General features: G+C 35.7%; 1 protein-coding gene across 6 annotated transcripts in view; it reads left to right on the top strand.

Moving 5' to 3' along the window:
* The window catches only part of TRPC1 (transient receptor potential cation channel subfamily C member 1), a 61,868-nt gene that overhangs the window by 11,292 nt on the left and 34,222 nt on the right, over window positions 1–16,354 (top strand). For 2 of the 6 annotated variants that reach the window (XM_070374926.1, XM_005888759.3), the window contains exons 2-4: window positions 899–1,053; window positions 7,343–7,444; window positions 11,261–11,463. In XM_070374926.1, coding sequence (XP_070231027.1) covers window positions 899–1,053; window positions 7,343–7,444; window positions 11,261–11,463 — 460 coding nt within the window. The remainder of the gene's footprint in view (window positions 1–898; window positions 1,054–7,342; window positions 7,445–11,260; window positions 11,464–16,354) is intronic. The other 4 variants (XM_070374923.1, XM_005888760.3, XM_070374933.1 and 1 more) reach the window with 3 other exon arrangements.

Genomic DNA, 16,354 nt, shown 5'->3' with positions numbered 1-16,354 from the left:
AAAACCCACTTAGCTTTTTTTCTCCATTTAATTAGCATTTCTCTTTTGATTTTTTCCCCTTTTACTTACTGCACCAGCTGGTTAGCAGACAAGTATAGTGGGCCCTCTGTGAAAATGATTACTCCATAATTATTCTCATTTTCCCCCATTCATTAGCTGTTTTGATGTGGGGTAGAGTGAGGCAGAAGCTAATCTGCATAATCCTGACAGGTCAGATTTCATTTCGAAATAGTCTGACATTGGCCTCTACGAGCATTAATCATAGTCCTGCTTTAGAGTTCTGTGAGCTGAATATCCCATCATGTAACCTAAACAGCTTCATTAATGAGGTGTGTGTGTGTGTGTGTGTGTGTGTGTGTTGGTAGAGTGGGGAGGAGACTAGTAATTTCGGGCATCTCTCCCTCTTAATGTGCATATATACATTCACTGCTTTTCCAAAGTAAACCTCTTCATAACAGCCTCCATTTATTACTAGATCTTGTTTTTAACCATTTAACAATTAAATGTGTGTATGTATTTGAGATATAAAACTTAAATCCTTTCTATCTTATTTTTCTAGCACTCAGTCTGTACTTTTAGACATTCTTTATTATTATAAATATCTTCTAAAAGTTTTTCTCCTTATCATCAATCAGTTTTGCATTTTAAACAACTTATATTTTAAACTGTACATTTAAAATTTTTCTATTTTTTCTGTTTGTTGCTGATGTACATATCATTTTTTAATCAGGGTATAAGTTTTCAGCAAGGAAATGTTCACATTTTCTTTGCATAGTTCCATATACAAAAATGAGTTTAGGTTTTTTAATCTTTTAAATCATCAAGCTAAGTTTTCTTTATAGTTGTTCTTATTTAATGTGTCATGGATATTAAATTATGTTTGTGTATTGTTATTTAGGTGACTATTATATGGTTAAAAAGATTTTGGAGGAAAACAGTTCAGGTGACTTGAACATAAATTGCGTAGATGTGCTTGGGAGAAATGCTGTTACCATAACTATTGAAAACGAAAACTTGGATATACTGCAGCTTCTTTTGGACTACGGTTGTCAGGTACAAGGCTAGATAATTTTATCCAGTAGCTTTTAAGTACTGTTAGATATGCCATGTTCTGTCCTTTCTCTCTAGTTTTCTTCCTCTCTTCCTTCCTTTCTTTTTTTCCTTCTTGCTTTCTGTTTTTCTTTTCTCTTTCACCTTTTGTTTTGAGCTACTAAAAATTTAAAAACAAACCAAAAAAAGCCTTTTTAAAAAATATAATATTTTGACTTGATTTTTTCCCCCAATTATCACTCCTCCTCATCTTATATGTTTTAAAACATCCAACAGAGGTAAATTATTATGACTTATTAAAGATGACTTTGTTTTTATTACTTATTACTATTTATCTTATATATCTAAAAATAGTAGAAGTATTCTGGAAGTATCAGAGGAACAGGTATTTCTGTGGCCCATATAACTTACAAGCATAAGAACAAAGTACTTCTCACATACAAAGCAATTTTCAATTTGACTTTGATTTTCTCCTAAGTTTAATTAAATTTTTCTTTTTGTCTGAAATTTAGTGTTTACTTATAACTAAATGTGAATGAGATTTTTTAAATTGGAAAATATTGACCTTTCTTGCTTGTCTTCATAGAAGTTCAGGTAAAAAAGTAGGCATGTGTATCTTGAAAGAATTTAGTTCAGAGATGTGAAGGAATTTAATGTTATTTTCCTTCCTTTTTGTTTTGCTTATCATGGGACTTTGCATTTGAATTCTGGCTCTTTTTTTTCCTTTCAAATAGTTTGAGCATTTGCTATGTTGTTGCTTTAAATTAATGAGCCTTTTTAAAGAGTGATATCAGGAAATACTCATAGATTAAAAAAAGGTTAGTTCTATATACATTTCTATTATAAATATTATATATATATATGTATTACAACATGTGGTATCCTCTCTGTATATACATGTTTAAGTAGAAAAAAATTGCTTTTCCAGAAATTTCATTTATCCAGAATACCACCAAGAACCAGAAAATAAGTAAAAAATACCCCTGATCAGCCAGATTAGATGTGATGAGGTTTCCCATTTATGAACTTTATCTGGAATCTTCTCTCAACTCTATTTTTTCTCATTTTAGATTACACTTTTAACAAACTTACTTAGTTTTCTAATCCATAGAGAATTATGGGAGCAACAGAAGAGGCATGAGGCTACAGTGGAACAAAGTTAGGCACAGTACCTCTGACTCTATTTAAGGAGATCAACAGCCTAACATACCTGATAATCTCTAAGGGAACTGTGTGTTCGAGTGGTAATTAATGTTTATAACAATAGCCCAGAGTCAGTAAGGGAAAATTAAGTTACGTTCAGTATATATTGCTTGAGAAGAAAGAGGAATATATATAGTACTTCTGAAAGCAGAAAAATTCTGTCAAAATTGTTTAAATTTTAAAGTTAAATACTTAAAAGCATAAGCTTCAGTTACCTAGAAAATAAGGTTACAAGGGAAGTCTCTGATGATTCCATATACAAGAGGTATTATGGTACAATAATCATTTTCTTTTTATATATGTCTGTATATAAAATTTCTGTAATTTACATGGTTCTTTCAGATACCTGAACATATTTGAATGTCATAGCCAGCCTATATAGATGTTATATTTTATAGAGCAGAAAACTGAGGCTCATAGACTGTAATGTATTGCCCAAAGTTCTAAAATAAATAAGAGCTCAGATTTGAACCAATTCTTCTGTCCGCAAATCCCATGCTCTTTCTAGTTCACCGTGTCCTGTCCTGGGTTACCTGTGTCTTATTTCTCAGTCAACAAATGTCCAAAACCTTTGGTTGGGTGTCTTTGTGGAAATGAATAAGTAAAACATGAGTTCTGTACAAAAGTATGTTAAAATGAATTGAACAATGAATTTTAAATCAATTAATAGAAAAGTATATTTCCTACGTGCTGAGTGGTAATGATAATTGATCCTTGTATATTGCTTAGGGGTTATAAAGTGCTCTCATGTATTTTATCTTGTGTCATACTAGTGACTCTCAACTGGACAATTTTGTCCCTCAGGGACATTTGGCAATATCTGGGAACATTTTGGTTTTGCAGTTAAGGGGTGGGTTTGTACCTGGCCTCTGGTGGGTAGAAGGTAGCGATGCTGTTAATGATCCTATGGTGAACAGGACAGCCCCCACAACAAAGATTGATCTGGTCCAAAATGTCAGTAGTGCCACTATTGAGAAGCCCTGTTTTATTCTTAAACTTTAGTGGTTTACCATAAGTGTTTTGGAAACATAGGAAAGAGATCACTGTGGATTGGCACTATCAAGAAAGCTTTCATGGAAGTGTCAATTGAGCTCAAGCCTTGAGATATTAATAATTGCAAATATAGTCACTTCTTAATCCCTACAAAAGCCCTATGAGTTAGGTACTACTATTATCCCTGTTTTATAGAGGAGGAAACCGAGGTACAGAAAGCTTCAGTAACATGCCCAAACTTATTCCATAAATGCCAGATCTGGAATTTGAACTCAGGTTCTGACTGCCAGAGTCCATGCTTTTACACTATTACTTAAAACAACTGTAAAAAATATGTATTTAATAGATAGGAGGGGAACAGGATATAGAGAAGGATATAAACAAAGATAAGTACAATATGTGTTCTTGAGACAGTGACTTGACTTAGGCTTTTTGAACAAGATATTTGGGTTGGATGGTAGTGGAAATATCTGGAAAAATAACTAAAAACTGATGAAAAGGGCCTGAATGCCGGTCTAAGGAATTTGGGTTTTATGTGATAAATAATGGGATCATTACAAGATTTTTGAGAAAGGATGTGATGTATACAATGGTATTTTAGGAAAACTAATCTAGTGGCTGTGTATAGATTAAAAAAACAGGAAATGGGGAAGGCTATAAACAGCTTGGGTGAGCAGTTTTTACAGTAATCCAGATAAGAAGAGGTTAAAGTCTGAACCGGAATAGTGGCTATGAGAATAGGGGAAAAATAATGGCAAATGTAAGAGATATTGTGAAGGAAGAATTGATAGAACTTAGTGAGTATTTAACTTTGGAAGGGAGGATTGAGAAAGAGTCCAAGATGATCTGAAAATCATAAACATGGGTTACTGGGAGAATGATGAAAGGAAAACAGGAAGTTACAAAGCTAGGTCAAACTTGGGGCAGAGAACTGTGAATTCTGGTTTTAGCCTTGTTTATTTTGGGGCTATCAGGAAGTTTTCAATGGAAAGCTTACATCTCTAGGGAGAGGTTGGGCTGGAGAAATACAGCAGTCATGGGCATGAGGATGATCCGACACCGTGAGAATGGATGAAATCACAGAGAAGAGCAAACAACTAGAGCTGATTCCCTGATGCTCTCAGGGAGCATCTACATTAATAAACGTCTTTAGAAGGAGAGGATTTCATTAAAGGAGTTAGGATCATGGACCGTTGTGAAAAAACAAAAAAACAGTTTTCTTAGTTGGTTAAAAATCAGGAAAATGATAGGAAAGGCCATTGGATTTTGAATCTCTGGCATCAGTAGAATTAGAGAAAATGACACGCATGAGTTTTAGAAGTCTGGCAGAATGAGAGAAAGAAAACTTGAGTGGTAAGAGAAAGATGGCTTCCCAGGTGGCTTAGTGGTAAAGAATCTGCCTGCAATGCAGAAGACTCAGGTTCGATTCCTGGGTCAGGAAGATCCCCTGGAGAAGGGAATGGTAACCCACTCCATTCTGGCCTGGGAAATTCCATGGACAGAGGAGCTGGCAGGCTGCAGTCCATTGGGTCGCAAAGAGCTAAACAACGACAACTTCTCCCACCAAATAAGCTGCTTGATAGCAGGGACCTTGTCTTGCTCAAGAGAGAGGATGAAGTCAAGTCAGCAAAGAGTGAGGAAGTATTTCATGTTTTGGGAGGTAGGGGCTAGGATTTGGTATTTCTGCGAATGAAGGACCAGGGTCCTGTGGAAGACAAGAGCAGTAAATAGAATACCAAGGTGGAAATTTTATTGTTGGTAAGGAAATAGATAATTTATGAGAATCTGAGCTTAGAGGAAAGAGTATGGGAATTATTGACAAAGTCTGAGATGAGAAGGGAGTAACTCCATTAATACATAATAAATATGTACTAAGCAGATTTAATAAAGAATAGTCAAATATCTGTAAGAAATTGGGAAACAAAACTTATGAGGACATTTTGTGTACATATAGATATTTTAAAAATAATTTTTCCCCTTCAGAACTACCTTTTTATGTATCAAGTAACAGCATTTGTATAGAACATGTCAATGGCAACTCGTTATTTACTTGACTTTTTTTATGTAAATATTTCTCTACCTGAAGCTTATCCTTTTAAGCTTTGAAAGATTTAACATGAATCTTTCTTTATTCTTTACTAAATAGTGTATCTGAATATAATTTAACTTTAGCATCATAAGTGGGACTCATCAAGAGTATAATCATTTTATTTGCTTCTTGTAGTCTGAAATTATTGATATGTTTTTGCTTACATCAAATGGTTTCAGACTGCTTTGAATTGATAGTGGTTTTGGTATGCTGATATTTTATCTTCTCAGTGATCAACTTTTAGCAATTTTTTGTCCTTCCTCCCTTCTTTTTTGATTTTAATCTAGCTGTTCTCTTATTCAATAAAGACTGGAAGGGTACTTGGGAAAGCCAGATATCTGTAATTTATAGACATCTCTTAAGTCAGTGTGGTTGAGGCAGGTCCTTCTAAGGAATAATGCCCATAAAGTTAGTTTGTGACAGCTCAGTATGGTTTGGGAAGAAATGTACAGCTGAATTCACGATGATGTTTCAGATGATCGGTATTGCTTGGTGTTTGGACTTTGAGAGCAGTGGCATTACTATAGTTAGCTAGCTTTATAGGTTAAAATTAAAAATCATAAGTGAACTGTTTCGTAGAAATGAACACATGGTTCTTTTTGTTTGTTTCACTTGACCAAGTACCAAACTGAAGTTAGAAATGTATGCAAAGCAGAATAATAATAGTGCTAGATTTTAAAGAATAGGCTACAGCTCAGTGAAACCTTAAAGTTTTAAGGGATAAAATAATGAATTAAATTTCCCGTGATGGTGAGGAGTTTTTCCTATGGGAATACACAGGCAGTTCCTAATGGTTGAATGTGGCCCCGTCCGATTCCTTGGGGTGCTTAGTCCTATTCTTAGACATCCAGATAAAGTCTGCCATTTTTAGTCCTATTTTTAACATCTAGATAAAGTGGATGAAAGCTTTATTCTTTTCAGCTACAAAGATTAAAGATCTGATACAGTTTTACTTTTATGGGAGATAATGTTGATTTAAATAGTTATTAAAGATTATAATAGTTTAAAAATGTATATACTGAAAATAATCAGTGTTTTCTTAGATTAAATTGTTACTTATCCCCGCTTTTTGCTTCTGCCTTTATGGTTTTCCTTAAGCCAAGCAAAATGAAACCGAAAACCTGATCTCAGTTGCTAAGTACCATAATAGGACTGAAGGTTTTGTTACACTGAGAAGCTGAAAAGTCTCCATTTACTCCGCTTGTATTTACTTTTTTCCTCCTATCAGAGTTGGAGTTTCAAAATGAGCTATAGTTTGGGAGTCAAACTGTAAAGTCACTTCTCTTTGTCTCTGAGGACATTGATTCCTCAGAGAAAATTCTTTGTGATTTTTACTTGGTAAAATTGCTAATATTGGGAATTTCCTGGCTGTCCATTCGTTAAGACTCAGAGCTTTCACTGCCGTGGCCTGGGTTCAATCCCTCGTCAGGGTACTAAGAAAGCACAAGCAGTGCAGCAAGGCCAAAAAAGGAAAAAGATTGCTAATATTAATGTCATGATTTACACAATTTCAGTCAGCCATATGTGCTTTAAAGACGAGAACAGCAGCTCCTCCTGCTTTTATTTTCCATTGTCCCCTAACTTCATGGTTGTATTGATTATATCCTTTGCTTGTAGTAATTTTTCTTGGCAATTTCTTTTATAGATTTGGAATGTTAGGATTCTTTTGATCCAGTGTTCAAGAGTAAATAAACATCTTGGAAAAAATAACATATCAACTTTAAATACTACCTATATCAGCCCTGTGTCATTAATAAACCCCACTATCAAGCATTCATTATTTGATCAGCTCAAGCAGTGAAACCAGAATAAAAATGTGTGTGTTGTGGTACACAGAAGTATGGCTAAGGCAAGCAAATGTTCTGTTTGGATAGTCTAAATTTTTAAAAATTCAGTATTACTGTATATAATACAGTTTAAATTAAAAAATAGTTTTCTTTATGAATTAGTAAAAATAGTTTACCTTTTTCCCTCCATTTTCATTTTTAACTTTTTTTTTTTTTAAAGTCCGCAGATGCACTTTTGGTGGCAATCGACTCTGAAGTAGTGGGAGCTGTTGATATACTACTTAATCATCGACCAAAACGATCATCAAGACCAACTATAGTAGTTAGTACTCTTAAATATTTATTAATTTGAATTTTTAAACCAAAATAGATCTGCCCCATTGCCATTTTTTCTTCCCCTCCAATTTACTTCGTTTTATAGAAATAGATTTTTTTTTTACTCTGTAAAAATATTACTTTAAGTAGACATTTGCAAGAATAACTAATATTGCTATCAGGAAACCTTAAAATTCGTGATATTTCTAGAATTTTGTTGATGCAATCCAGTATTTTTAGTTTGGAACATTCTACAGGCTAAGTTGAAAATATAGATCAGTTTCCAGTTGGATTTAAGATTTAAATATAAACAATGAAACCATAAAACTGGAAGAAAATGTAGGTGAATATTTAACTGTTTGAGAGGGAAGGACTTTGAACAAAAATCACAGTAGCACAGCCTTTGGTTGTATAGAAGTTAAACTTCTGAAATCAAGACCTCAGGAAAAATTAAGCAGATGGGTAACTTTCAAAAGATATTTTTAGCATATATCTCAAATTCATAATCTTAATATTAGATGAATTGATGAAAAACTTAAAAATCAGTAAAAGATGTGGAAAAATCTCAAAGTGCAAAATGATAATCTTACTAATAATTAAATATGAAATGCAAATGTTTGCTTATCAGATAGCAAAGATTGTTTAAAAAGTACTAACCATTGATAGCAAAGGAGTAGTATAGTCTCATACACCACTGGAAGGGAAGGTAGTTTGAAAAGTGGTTTGGCAGGAAGTATCAGTAACAAGAAATATGTTCATATTCTTTAAACTATCACTTCCTCCTCTAGGAATTTGTCAAGGAAATGGTCAGAAATGTAGACAAAAATGTTACTTGTAATCTTATTTGTAGCAATGAAAAAACCATGTGACATAATTTAAACATCCCAAAATAGATTTGAATATAAATAACTACCTGTATATTAAAATAGTGTTTTTAAAGGAATAATTAGGAACACCTAACATTCTAACATTGGGACAGAATGGTAAAAAATGAGAATAGTAAACTGTATATATAGTATTATCTGAGGTTAAAAATATGCATAGAAAAGGAATTCTATGGAAATATAGCAAAATGTTACCTAACAGCAGTCATCACATTACCAAATTAAGGATATTGTTTTCTTTATTGCTTTTGTGATTAAGAAGATAGTCACTAATGCAATAAATTCTACTGTAAAAATGAGATATTTTCTGTGTATGTATCAAAATGTAACAGTTATAACATTCATTATTGGTGAGGATATAGTGAAATAATCAGTAAAAATAATTTCTGGGAGTGTTGTAAACTGGCTATAATCAGAAGAAAAATATTGTTTAAGAAAGAATTATAAATTCATTGCAAATGATCTGCCATTCTCTGAGAAAGATGAGAAGCTCCCCTAAATTGAATACTTTATATTAACTGAAATAATTTTCCCTCATTTAAACTATGACAAAATTTGTGTAAGCATAATTTTCTCCCAAGGATAGTTCCAGCTAATTTTAAGTGGTAGCAAGCAACCAACAGTATAGAGAAAAAAGAGCTAATAGTATAGCTCCTGTTCAAAAGATCAGAAATGTCTAGAATCCTATTCAATTTTCTGTCACCTGTCCTCCAGTTATAGTATATTTTGGTATCCCTACCTGTTCAACCTCCTAACCTCTTAACCCATTTACTCCCTTGAGGAGGTTGAGTGTAGAGTTCCAGGATATTGGAGCAACTGACTGATATTATTTCATCACCATTACCACTGCCAGTCGAATCTTGAGTTATAAGGCCAGGCAGTCCTCACCTACTCAGTAAGAGAACACTTTTTCAGTGTCTCTAACAAAAAAGGCTATCCAGCCTTTGCTTTGAATACTTCTAGTGACAGCAAGATCACTTTTTAACAGGTTGATTACCTCTAGACAGGCAATGTCAAGTATTTTTATATACTTTTTAAATTTGTCATCTCAGTGAATTCATTCTATATTCTTGGCTTATCAAAATTGTCTTTTGATAAATTTTGACTTTCAAATACAGGTTTCTTTTTTATAGTATGTAGATTATATTTTGTGCAATGAAATTAGGGATTTTAATCATCTGTTTTTCACATAGTTAAGTATGTTTCATGGGAAAAATAAGGACCATTTTTTTCGTAAGAGATTAAATATGACTTCCTCCTCTTTATAACTTCTTCTTTTGTAATTAGGGGAAATGGAGTAAATTTTTATAGATTTCTCTGTAATTTTTAAATAAATTCATTAATTTGAAGACCCCAATAAATAGAAGGGAAGTATATAAACAAACTATTCATAAAAGGAAAAAAATAAGAATGTCAGAAAATAATAAAATTTACCAGTAATCAAAGAAAAGTAAATTAATATTCGTGATAGTTTTTTCGCTCATAAATTGGGAATGATCATGCCCAGTGCTGGTGAGTAAATCTTAGAGTGTGGGTACATTCCTGTGTTATTAGTAATATAAACTATTAAAAGGTCTTGATAATACGTATCAAAGCTTCAAAATTGCTCATGGCCTTTAGACCTATAATTCCATTTCAAGGGTTCTATGTTAATGAGATAATCCTAAAGTTTGAAAAAGCTGTATTCATAAAGATGTTTGTGATAGTATTATTTATAGTAGCAAAATAAAATACCTTGAACATAAAATCTATGAACTCCCTTAAATTGCATGCAAAATTCTGTACAAAAAGTTTTTTTTCCAGAAGAGTCTTTGTTATAGCTTCCTTGAAGTTGCCTTTAAAAGCAGGTGTGGTGGCAAAAGGATTAAAAACAAATACTGTAGAAACTGGGTATTTTTATTTCGGCTTTTGTATATTTTTCAGGTTTTTTATAATGTGTGTACTATTGCAATGTTAGTAAAAATTACAAAAATTAACTGTGAACTTGATGAGCTTATACTATGGAATCAAACAGCTCACAGGAAAACAGCTGTGAAAAAGTGATAAGTATTAGAAAGAATATACAATAGTCATAAGTCAACCTTATTTACTTTACCTGGCTCTTTATTTACTGATGTTTCTTTCCTCATGTTATGCAGTCACCAGGCATGAGCCCATGTAGTGAAAGGAGCTCGGGCTCCAGAGGACCAGACACCTGGGTTCTATCTGCACTTTGCCACTCTGTTGTATAGCTCGGGCACATTCACTTCTCTGAGCCTCAGTTTCTTCATGGAGATTATAATGCTTAATTTTGCAGGCTATTGTGGGGATTAAATGAGATAATAAATACAAACTGCCTAGTGGTTCCAGGAGCTGTGATTGTTAGTGTTTTTGTACATTTGTAACAGGAAGTATAAGTGGTGTTTGAAAATATGTAGAGAATTATACAAAATGAAGAGTGCCTCCTATTTTCTTATTCTTTACAAGTAACTTCATTGCTATCAATGTGGCAAGGTTTTGTCGTAGAGGTGGATTTAAACATTTTTTTCTCATGCCTTTATACTTTGCCTATTTTTAACACTTCTGTTTTTCCATTATATTCTCTCTCTAAAATTCTTGTTCTTTATCCTTGTCATGCATGTTGTCATAATCTTGTGAAAATGAAACGCTTTTTCCTAAAGTATTTCTCCAGATATCCACACTTCTTCTTTGTTAGAAAAACAAAACTCTGGCTATATGAATATTTCCTAGTGAAGATTTTGTCTGTCATGATTATACTGCATTTACTAACTAAAGTTGTTTTGAAGTTTCAAAAAAGATTTAATCCTAGTAAAATGTGATTATATTTCTCAAAATAATTTTTATATTCTTTGTGTCTTTTGTTCATTACATTTTTTAGATAAATGCTTTTTTGATGTCACAAGTAAGAACTTTTGGATGTTTATATAAATATTTTTCAGAAACTAATGGAGAGAATTCAGAATCCTGAGTATTCAACAACTATGGATGTTGCACCTGTCATTTTAGCTGCTCATCGTAACAACTATGAGATTCTTACAATGCTGTTAAAACAGGATGTATCTCTACCTAAGCCCCATGCAGTTGGCTGTGAATGTACATTGTGTTCTGCAAAAAACAAAAAGGACAGCCTCCGACATTCCAGGTCAGAAAATTAAGATTTAAATTAAGATGTGTGATGCAGTAAGGTATATGTCAATATAGTTTTTATCGTTGTTCTGTTTAGACTTTTAAGAAATCTGGTATTGCAGTGAGTAATGAAAGCTAAACTTCTAGCTCCTTTGCTTAATACAATGAGTTCTGTATTTTAAAGAAATGTTTACTAAATGATGAATAAGCAGGAAAACTTTTCAGATTATGAATAAGGTTTATCTCATAATTCTGTTGGTCAGAGATAGGGTCATTATTTGCTTTTTAGAAGTAGGGTTTATTAATCTAAAAGAATTTGCAAGTAGTGGAAGGGATGAAGATAACTACTTCCTATCTTATTTATAAATAAATACTGTTACCTATCTAAATATTCAGCCTGTTATGCCTCTTTGTCCCCTCTCACACAATATTTAAGTCTTTTTCTCTTCCCATTCTCCCCAGTCAAAAATATTAACAACTGAGGGGTAAATGAACTCAAGAAAGTATCTCTTCCTGGACAGGTTGAGCAAGATCACACATGTGCATGTGGTATAACGTGTGTGGTTTTGGGCTAGACTTGAAAATCTCATTTTCAGCATAGCCTTTATGTATATATTATCTTTACAGTGGTCAGATGTAGTTAACATAGTGTCAGATAAAGCATTTACTACAGAAAATATGGTTGGAAGTCCCATGTCATCTGTTGTCACTGTTTTCTAGTTAAGTCTTCTTGTACAGTATCTGTGAAATTAGCTTTAAAGCTGTGCGCCATCTACCTTACCTCATTCCTCTCCTTAAGAACAGATCTTTGGTGGATCAACAGATAGTCACAAATCCATAAATTGGAAAAGTCTACTGGGAATCGATTTAATGTTTACTTGCAGAGATTGTACTGAAAATTTTTTCTATTTCCAAGTCTATTTTCCAATGAGATCTATGTTTCTCTTTGATAAGATCTGGTTGGTAGTTATGGCAATTTTAAAAACCATTTTAAAAATAATTTTATTTATTTGTTTTTGACTGTGCTGGGTCCTCGTTGCTGCGCGTGGATTTTCTCTTAGTTGCGGGGAGCAGGGGCTACTCTCTAGTGCACAGGCTTCTCACTGTGGTGGCTTCTCTCGTGGAGCATGGGCTCTAGGGCAGTCAGGCTCCAGGAGTTTCGGCATGTGGGTGCAGTAGTTACTACTCACAGGTTCGCAGGTTCTAGAGCAACAGGCTCAGTAGTTGTGGTACACAGGCTTAGTTGCTCCATGGCATATAGATCTTCTTGGATCAGGGAATTAACCCCTGTCCCTTGCATGGGCAGGCAGATCCGTTACCACTGAGCCACCAGGGAAGCCCAGCTATGGCAATTTATCTAACTTTTTAGTTTTAAAATGACTCAGATCAGATCAGATCAGATCAGTCGCTCAGTCGTGTCCGACTCTTTGCAACCCCATGAATCGCAGCACCCCAGGCCTCCCTGTCCATCATCAACTCCTGGAGTTCACTGAGACTCAACGTCCATCGAGTCAGTGATGCCATCCAGCCATCTCATCCTCTGTCGTCCCTTTCTCCTCTTGTCCCCAATCCCTCCCAGCATCAGAGTCTTTTCCAATGAGTCAACTCTTCGCATGAGGTGGCCAAAGTACTGGAGTTTCAGCTTTAGCATCATTCCTCCCAAAGAAATCCCAGGGCTGATCTCCTTCAGAATGAACTGGTTGGATCTCCTTGCAGTCCAAGGGACTCTCAAGAGTCTTCTCCAACACCACAGTTCAAAAGCATCAATTCTTCAGCGCTCAGCCTTCTTCACAGTCCAACTCTCACATCCATACATGACCACAGGAAAAACCATAGCCTTGACTAGACGAACCTTTGTTGGCAAAGGAATGTCTCTGCTTTTGAATATGCTATCTAGGTTGGTCATAACTTTCCTTCCAAGGATTAAGCGTCTTTTAATTTCATGGCTTCAGTCACCATCTGCAGTGATTTTGGAGCCCAGAAAAGTAAAGTCTAACACTGTTTCCAGTGTTTCCCCATCTATTTCCCATGAAGTGATGGGACCGGATGCCATGATCTTCTGTTTTCTGAATGTTGAGCTTTAAGCCAACTTTTTCACTTTCCACTTTCACTTTCATCAAGAGGCTTTTGAGTTCCTCTTCACTTTCTGCCATAAGGGTGGTGTCATCTGCATATCTGAGGTTATTGATATTTCTCCCAGCAATCTTGATTCCAGCTTGTGTTTCTTCCAGTCCAGCGTTTCTCATTATGTACTCTGCATATAAGTTAAATAAACAGGGTGACAATATACAGCCTTGACAAACTCCTTTTCCTATTTGGAACCAGTCTGTTGTTCCATGTCCAGTTCTAACTGTTGCTTCCTGACCTGCAAACAGATTTCTCAAGAGGCAGGTCAGGTGGTCTGGTATTCCCATCTCTTTCAGAATTTTCCACAGTTTATTGTGATCCACAGTCAAAGGCTTTGGCATAGTCAATAAAGCAGAAATAGATGCTTTTCTGGAACTCTCTTGCTTTTTCGATGATCCAGCGGATGTTGGCAATTTGATCTCTGGTTCCTCTGCCTTTTCTAAAACCAGCTTCAACATCAGGAAGTTCACGGTTCACATATTGCTGAAGCCTGGCTTGGAGAATTTTGAGCATTACTTTACTAGCGTGTGAGATGAGTGCAATTGTGCGGTAGTTTGAGCATTCTTTGGCATTACCTTTCTTTGGGATTGGAATGAAAACTGACCTTTTCCAGTCCTGTGGCCACTGCTGAGTTTTCCAAATTTGCTGGCATATTGAGTGCAGCACTTTCACAGCATCATCTTCCAGGATTTGAAATAGCTCAACAGGAATTCTATCACCTGCACTAGCTTTGTTCGTAGTGATGCTTTCTAAGGCCCACTTGACTTCACATTCCAGGATGTCTGGCTCTAGGTGAGTGATCACACCATCGTGATTATCTGGGTTGTGAAGATCTTTTTTGTACAGTTCTTCTGTGTATTCTTGCCACCTCTTCTTAATATCTTCTGCTTCTGTTAGGTCCATACCATTTCTGTCCTTTATCGAGCCCATCTTTGCATGAAATGTTCCTTTGGTATCTCTGATTTTCTTGAAGAGATCCCTAGTCTTTCCCATTCTGTTGTTTTCCTCTATTTCTTTGCATTGATCACTGAAGAAGGCTTTCTTATCTCTTCTTGCTATTCTTTGGAACTCTGCATTCAAACGTTTATATCTTTCCTTTTCTCCTTTGCGTTTCACTTCTCTTCTTTTCACAGCTATTTGTAAGGCCTCCCCAGACAGCCATTTTGCTTTTTTGCATTTCTTTTCTATGGGAATGGTCTTGATCCCTGTCTGCTGTACAATGTCACGAACCTCATTCCATAGTTCATCAGGCACTCTATCAGATCTAGGCCCTTAAATCTATTTCTCACTTCCACTGTATAATCATAAGGGATTTGATTTAGGTCATACCTGAATGGTCGAGTGGTTTTCCCTACTTTCTTCAATTTAAGTCTGAATTTGGCAATAAGGAGTTCATGGTCTGAGCCACAGTCAGCTCCTGGTCTTGTTTTTGCTGACTGTATAGACCTTCTCCATCTTTGGCTGCAAAGAATATAATCAATCTGATTTCGGTGTTGACCATCTGGTGATGTCCATGTATAGAGTCTTCTCTTGTGTTGTTGGAAGAAGGTATTTGTTATGACCAGTGCATTTTCTTGGCAAAACTCTATTCGTCTTTGCCCTGCTTCATTCCGTATTCCAAGGCCAAAATTGCCTGTTACTCCAGGTGTTTCTTGACTTCCTACTTTTGCATTCCAGTCCCCTATAATGAAAAGGGCATCTTTTTTGGGTGTTAGTTCTAAAAGGTCTTGTAGGTCTTCATAGAACCATTCAACTTCAGCTTCTTCAGCATTACTGGTTGGGGCATAGACTTGGATTACTGTGATATTAAATGGTTTGCCTTGGAAACGAACAGAGATCATTCTGTCGTTTTTGAGATTGCATCCAAGTACTGCATTTTGGACTCTTTTGTTGACCATGATGGCTACTCCATTTCTTCTGAGGGATTCCTGCCTGCAGTAGTAGATATAATGGTCATCTGAGTTAAATTCACCCATTCCAGTCCATTTCAGTTCGCTGATTCCTAGAATGTCGACATTCACTCTTGCCATCTCTTGTTTGACCACTTCCAGTTTGCCTTGATTCATGGACCTGACATTCCAGGTTCCTATGCAATATTGTTCTTTACAGCATCGGACCTTGCTTTTCTCACCAGTCACATCCACAGCTGGGTATTCTTTTTGCTTTGGCTCCATCCCTTCATTCTTTCTGGAGTTATTTCTCCACTCTTCTCCAGTAGCATATTGGGCACCTACCGACCTGGGGAGTTTCTCTTTCAGTATCCCATCATTTTGCTTTTTCATACTGTTCATGGGGTTCTCAAGGCAAGAATACTGAAGTGGTTTGCCATTCCCTTCTCCAGTGGACCACATTCTGTCAGATCACTCCACCATGACCCACCCATCTTGGGTGGCCCCACGGGCATGGCTTAGTTTCATTGAGTTAGACAAGGCTGTGGTCCTAGTGTGATTAGATTGACTAGTTTTCTGTGAGTATGGTTTCAGTGTGTTTGCCTTCTGAACACCTACCGTCTTGTAACACCTACTGTCTTACTTGGGTTTCTCTTACCTTGGGCGTGGGGTATCTCTTCACGGCTGCTCCAGCAAAGCGCAGCCATTGCTCCTTACCTTGGATGAGGGGTTATCTCCTCACTGCCGCCCTTCCTGACCTTCAACGTGGGATAGCTCCTCTAGGCCCTCCTGCGCCCACGCAGCCACAACTCCTTGGACGTGGGGTTGGTCCTCCTGGCCAGCGCCCCTGGCGGTTACTAGTCTATGAGAAATTTCCTGGCAATCCAGTGG

The sequence above is a fragment of the Bos mutus genome, chromosome 1 (assembly GCF_027580195.1).
Source record: "Bos mutus isolate GX-2022 chromosome 1, NWIPB_WYAK_1.1, whole genome shotgun sequence".
In the NCBI taxonomy this organism is placed as follows: domain Eukaryota; kingdom Metazoa; phylum Chordata; class Mammalia; order Artiodactyla; family Bovidae; genus Bos; species Bos mutus.
The sequence above is the reverse complement of the archived record's forward strand: the minus strand, read 5'-3'. Positions and strand labels throughout refer to the sequence as shown.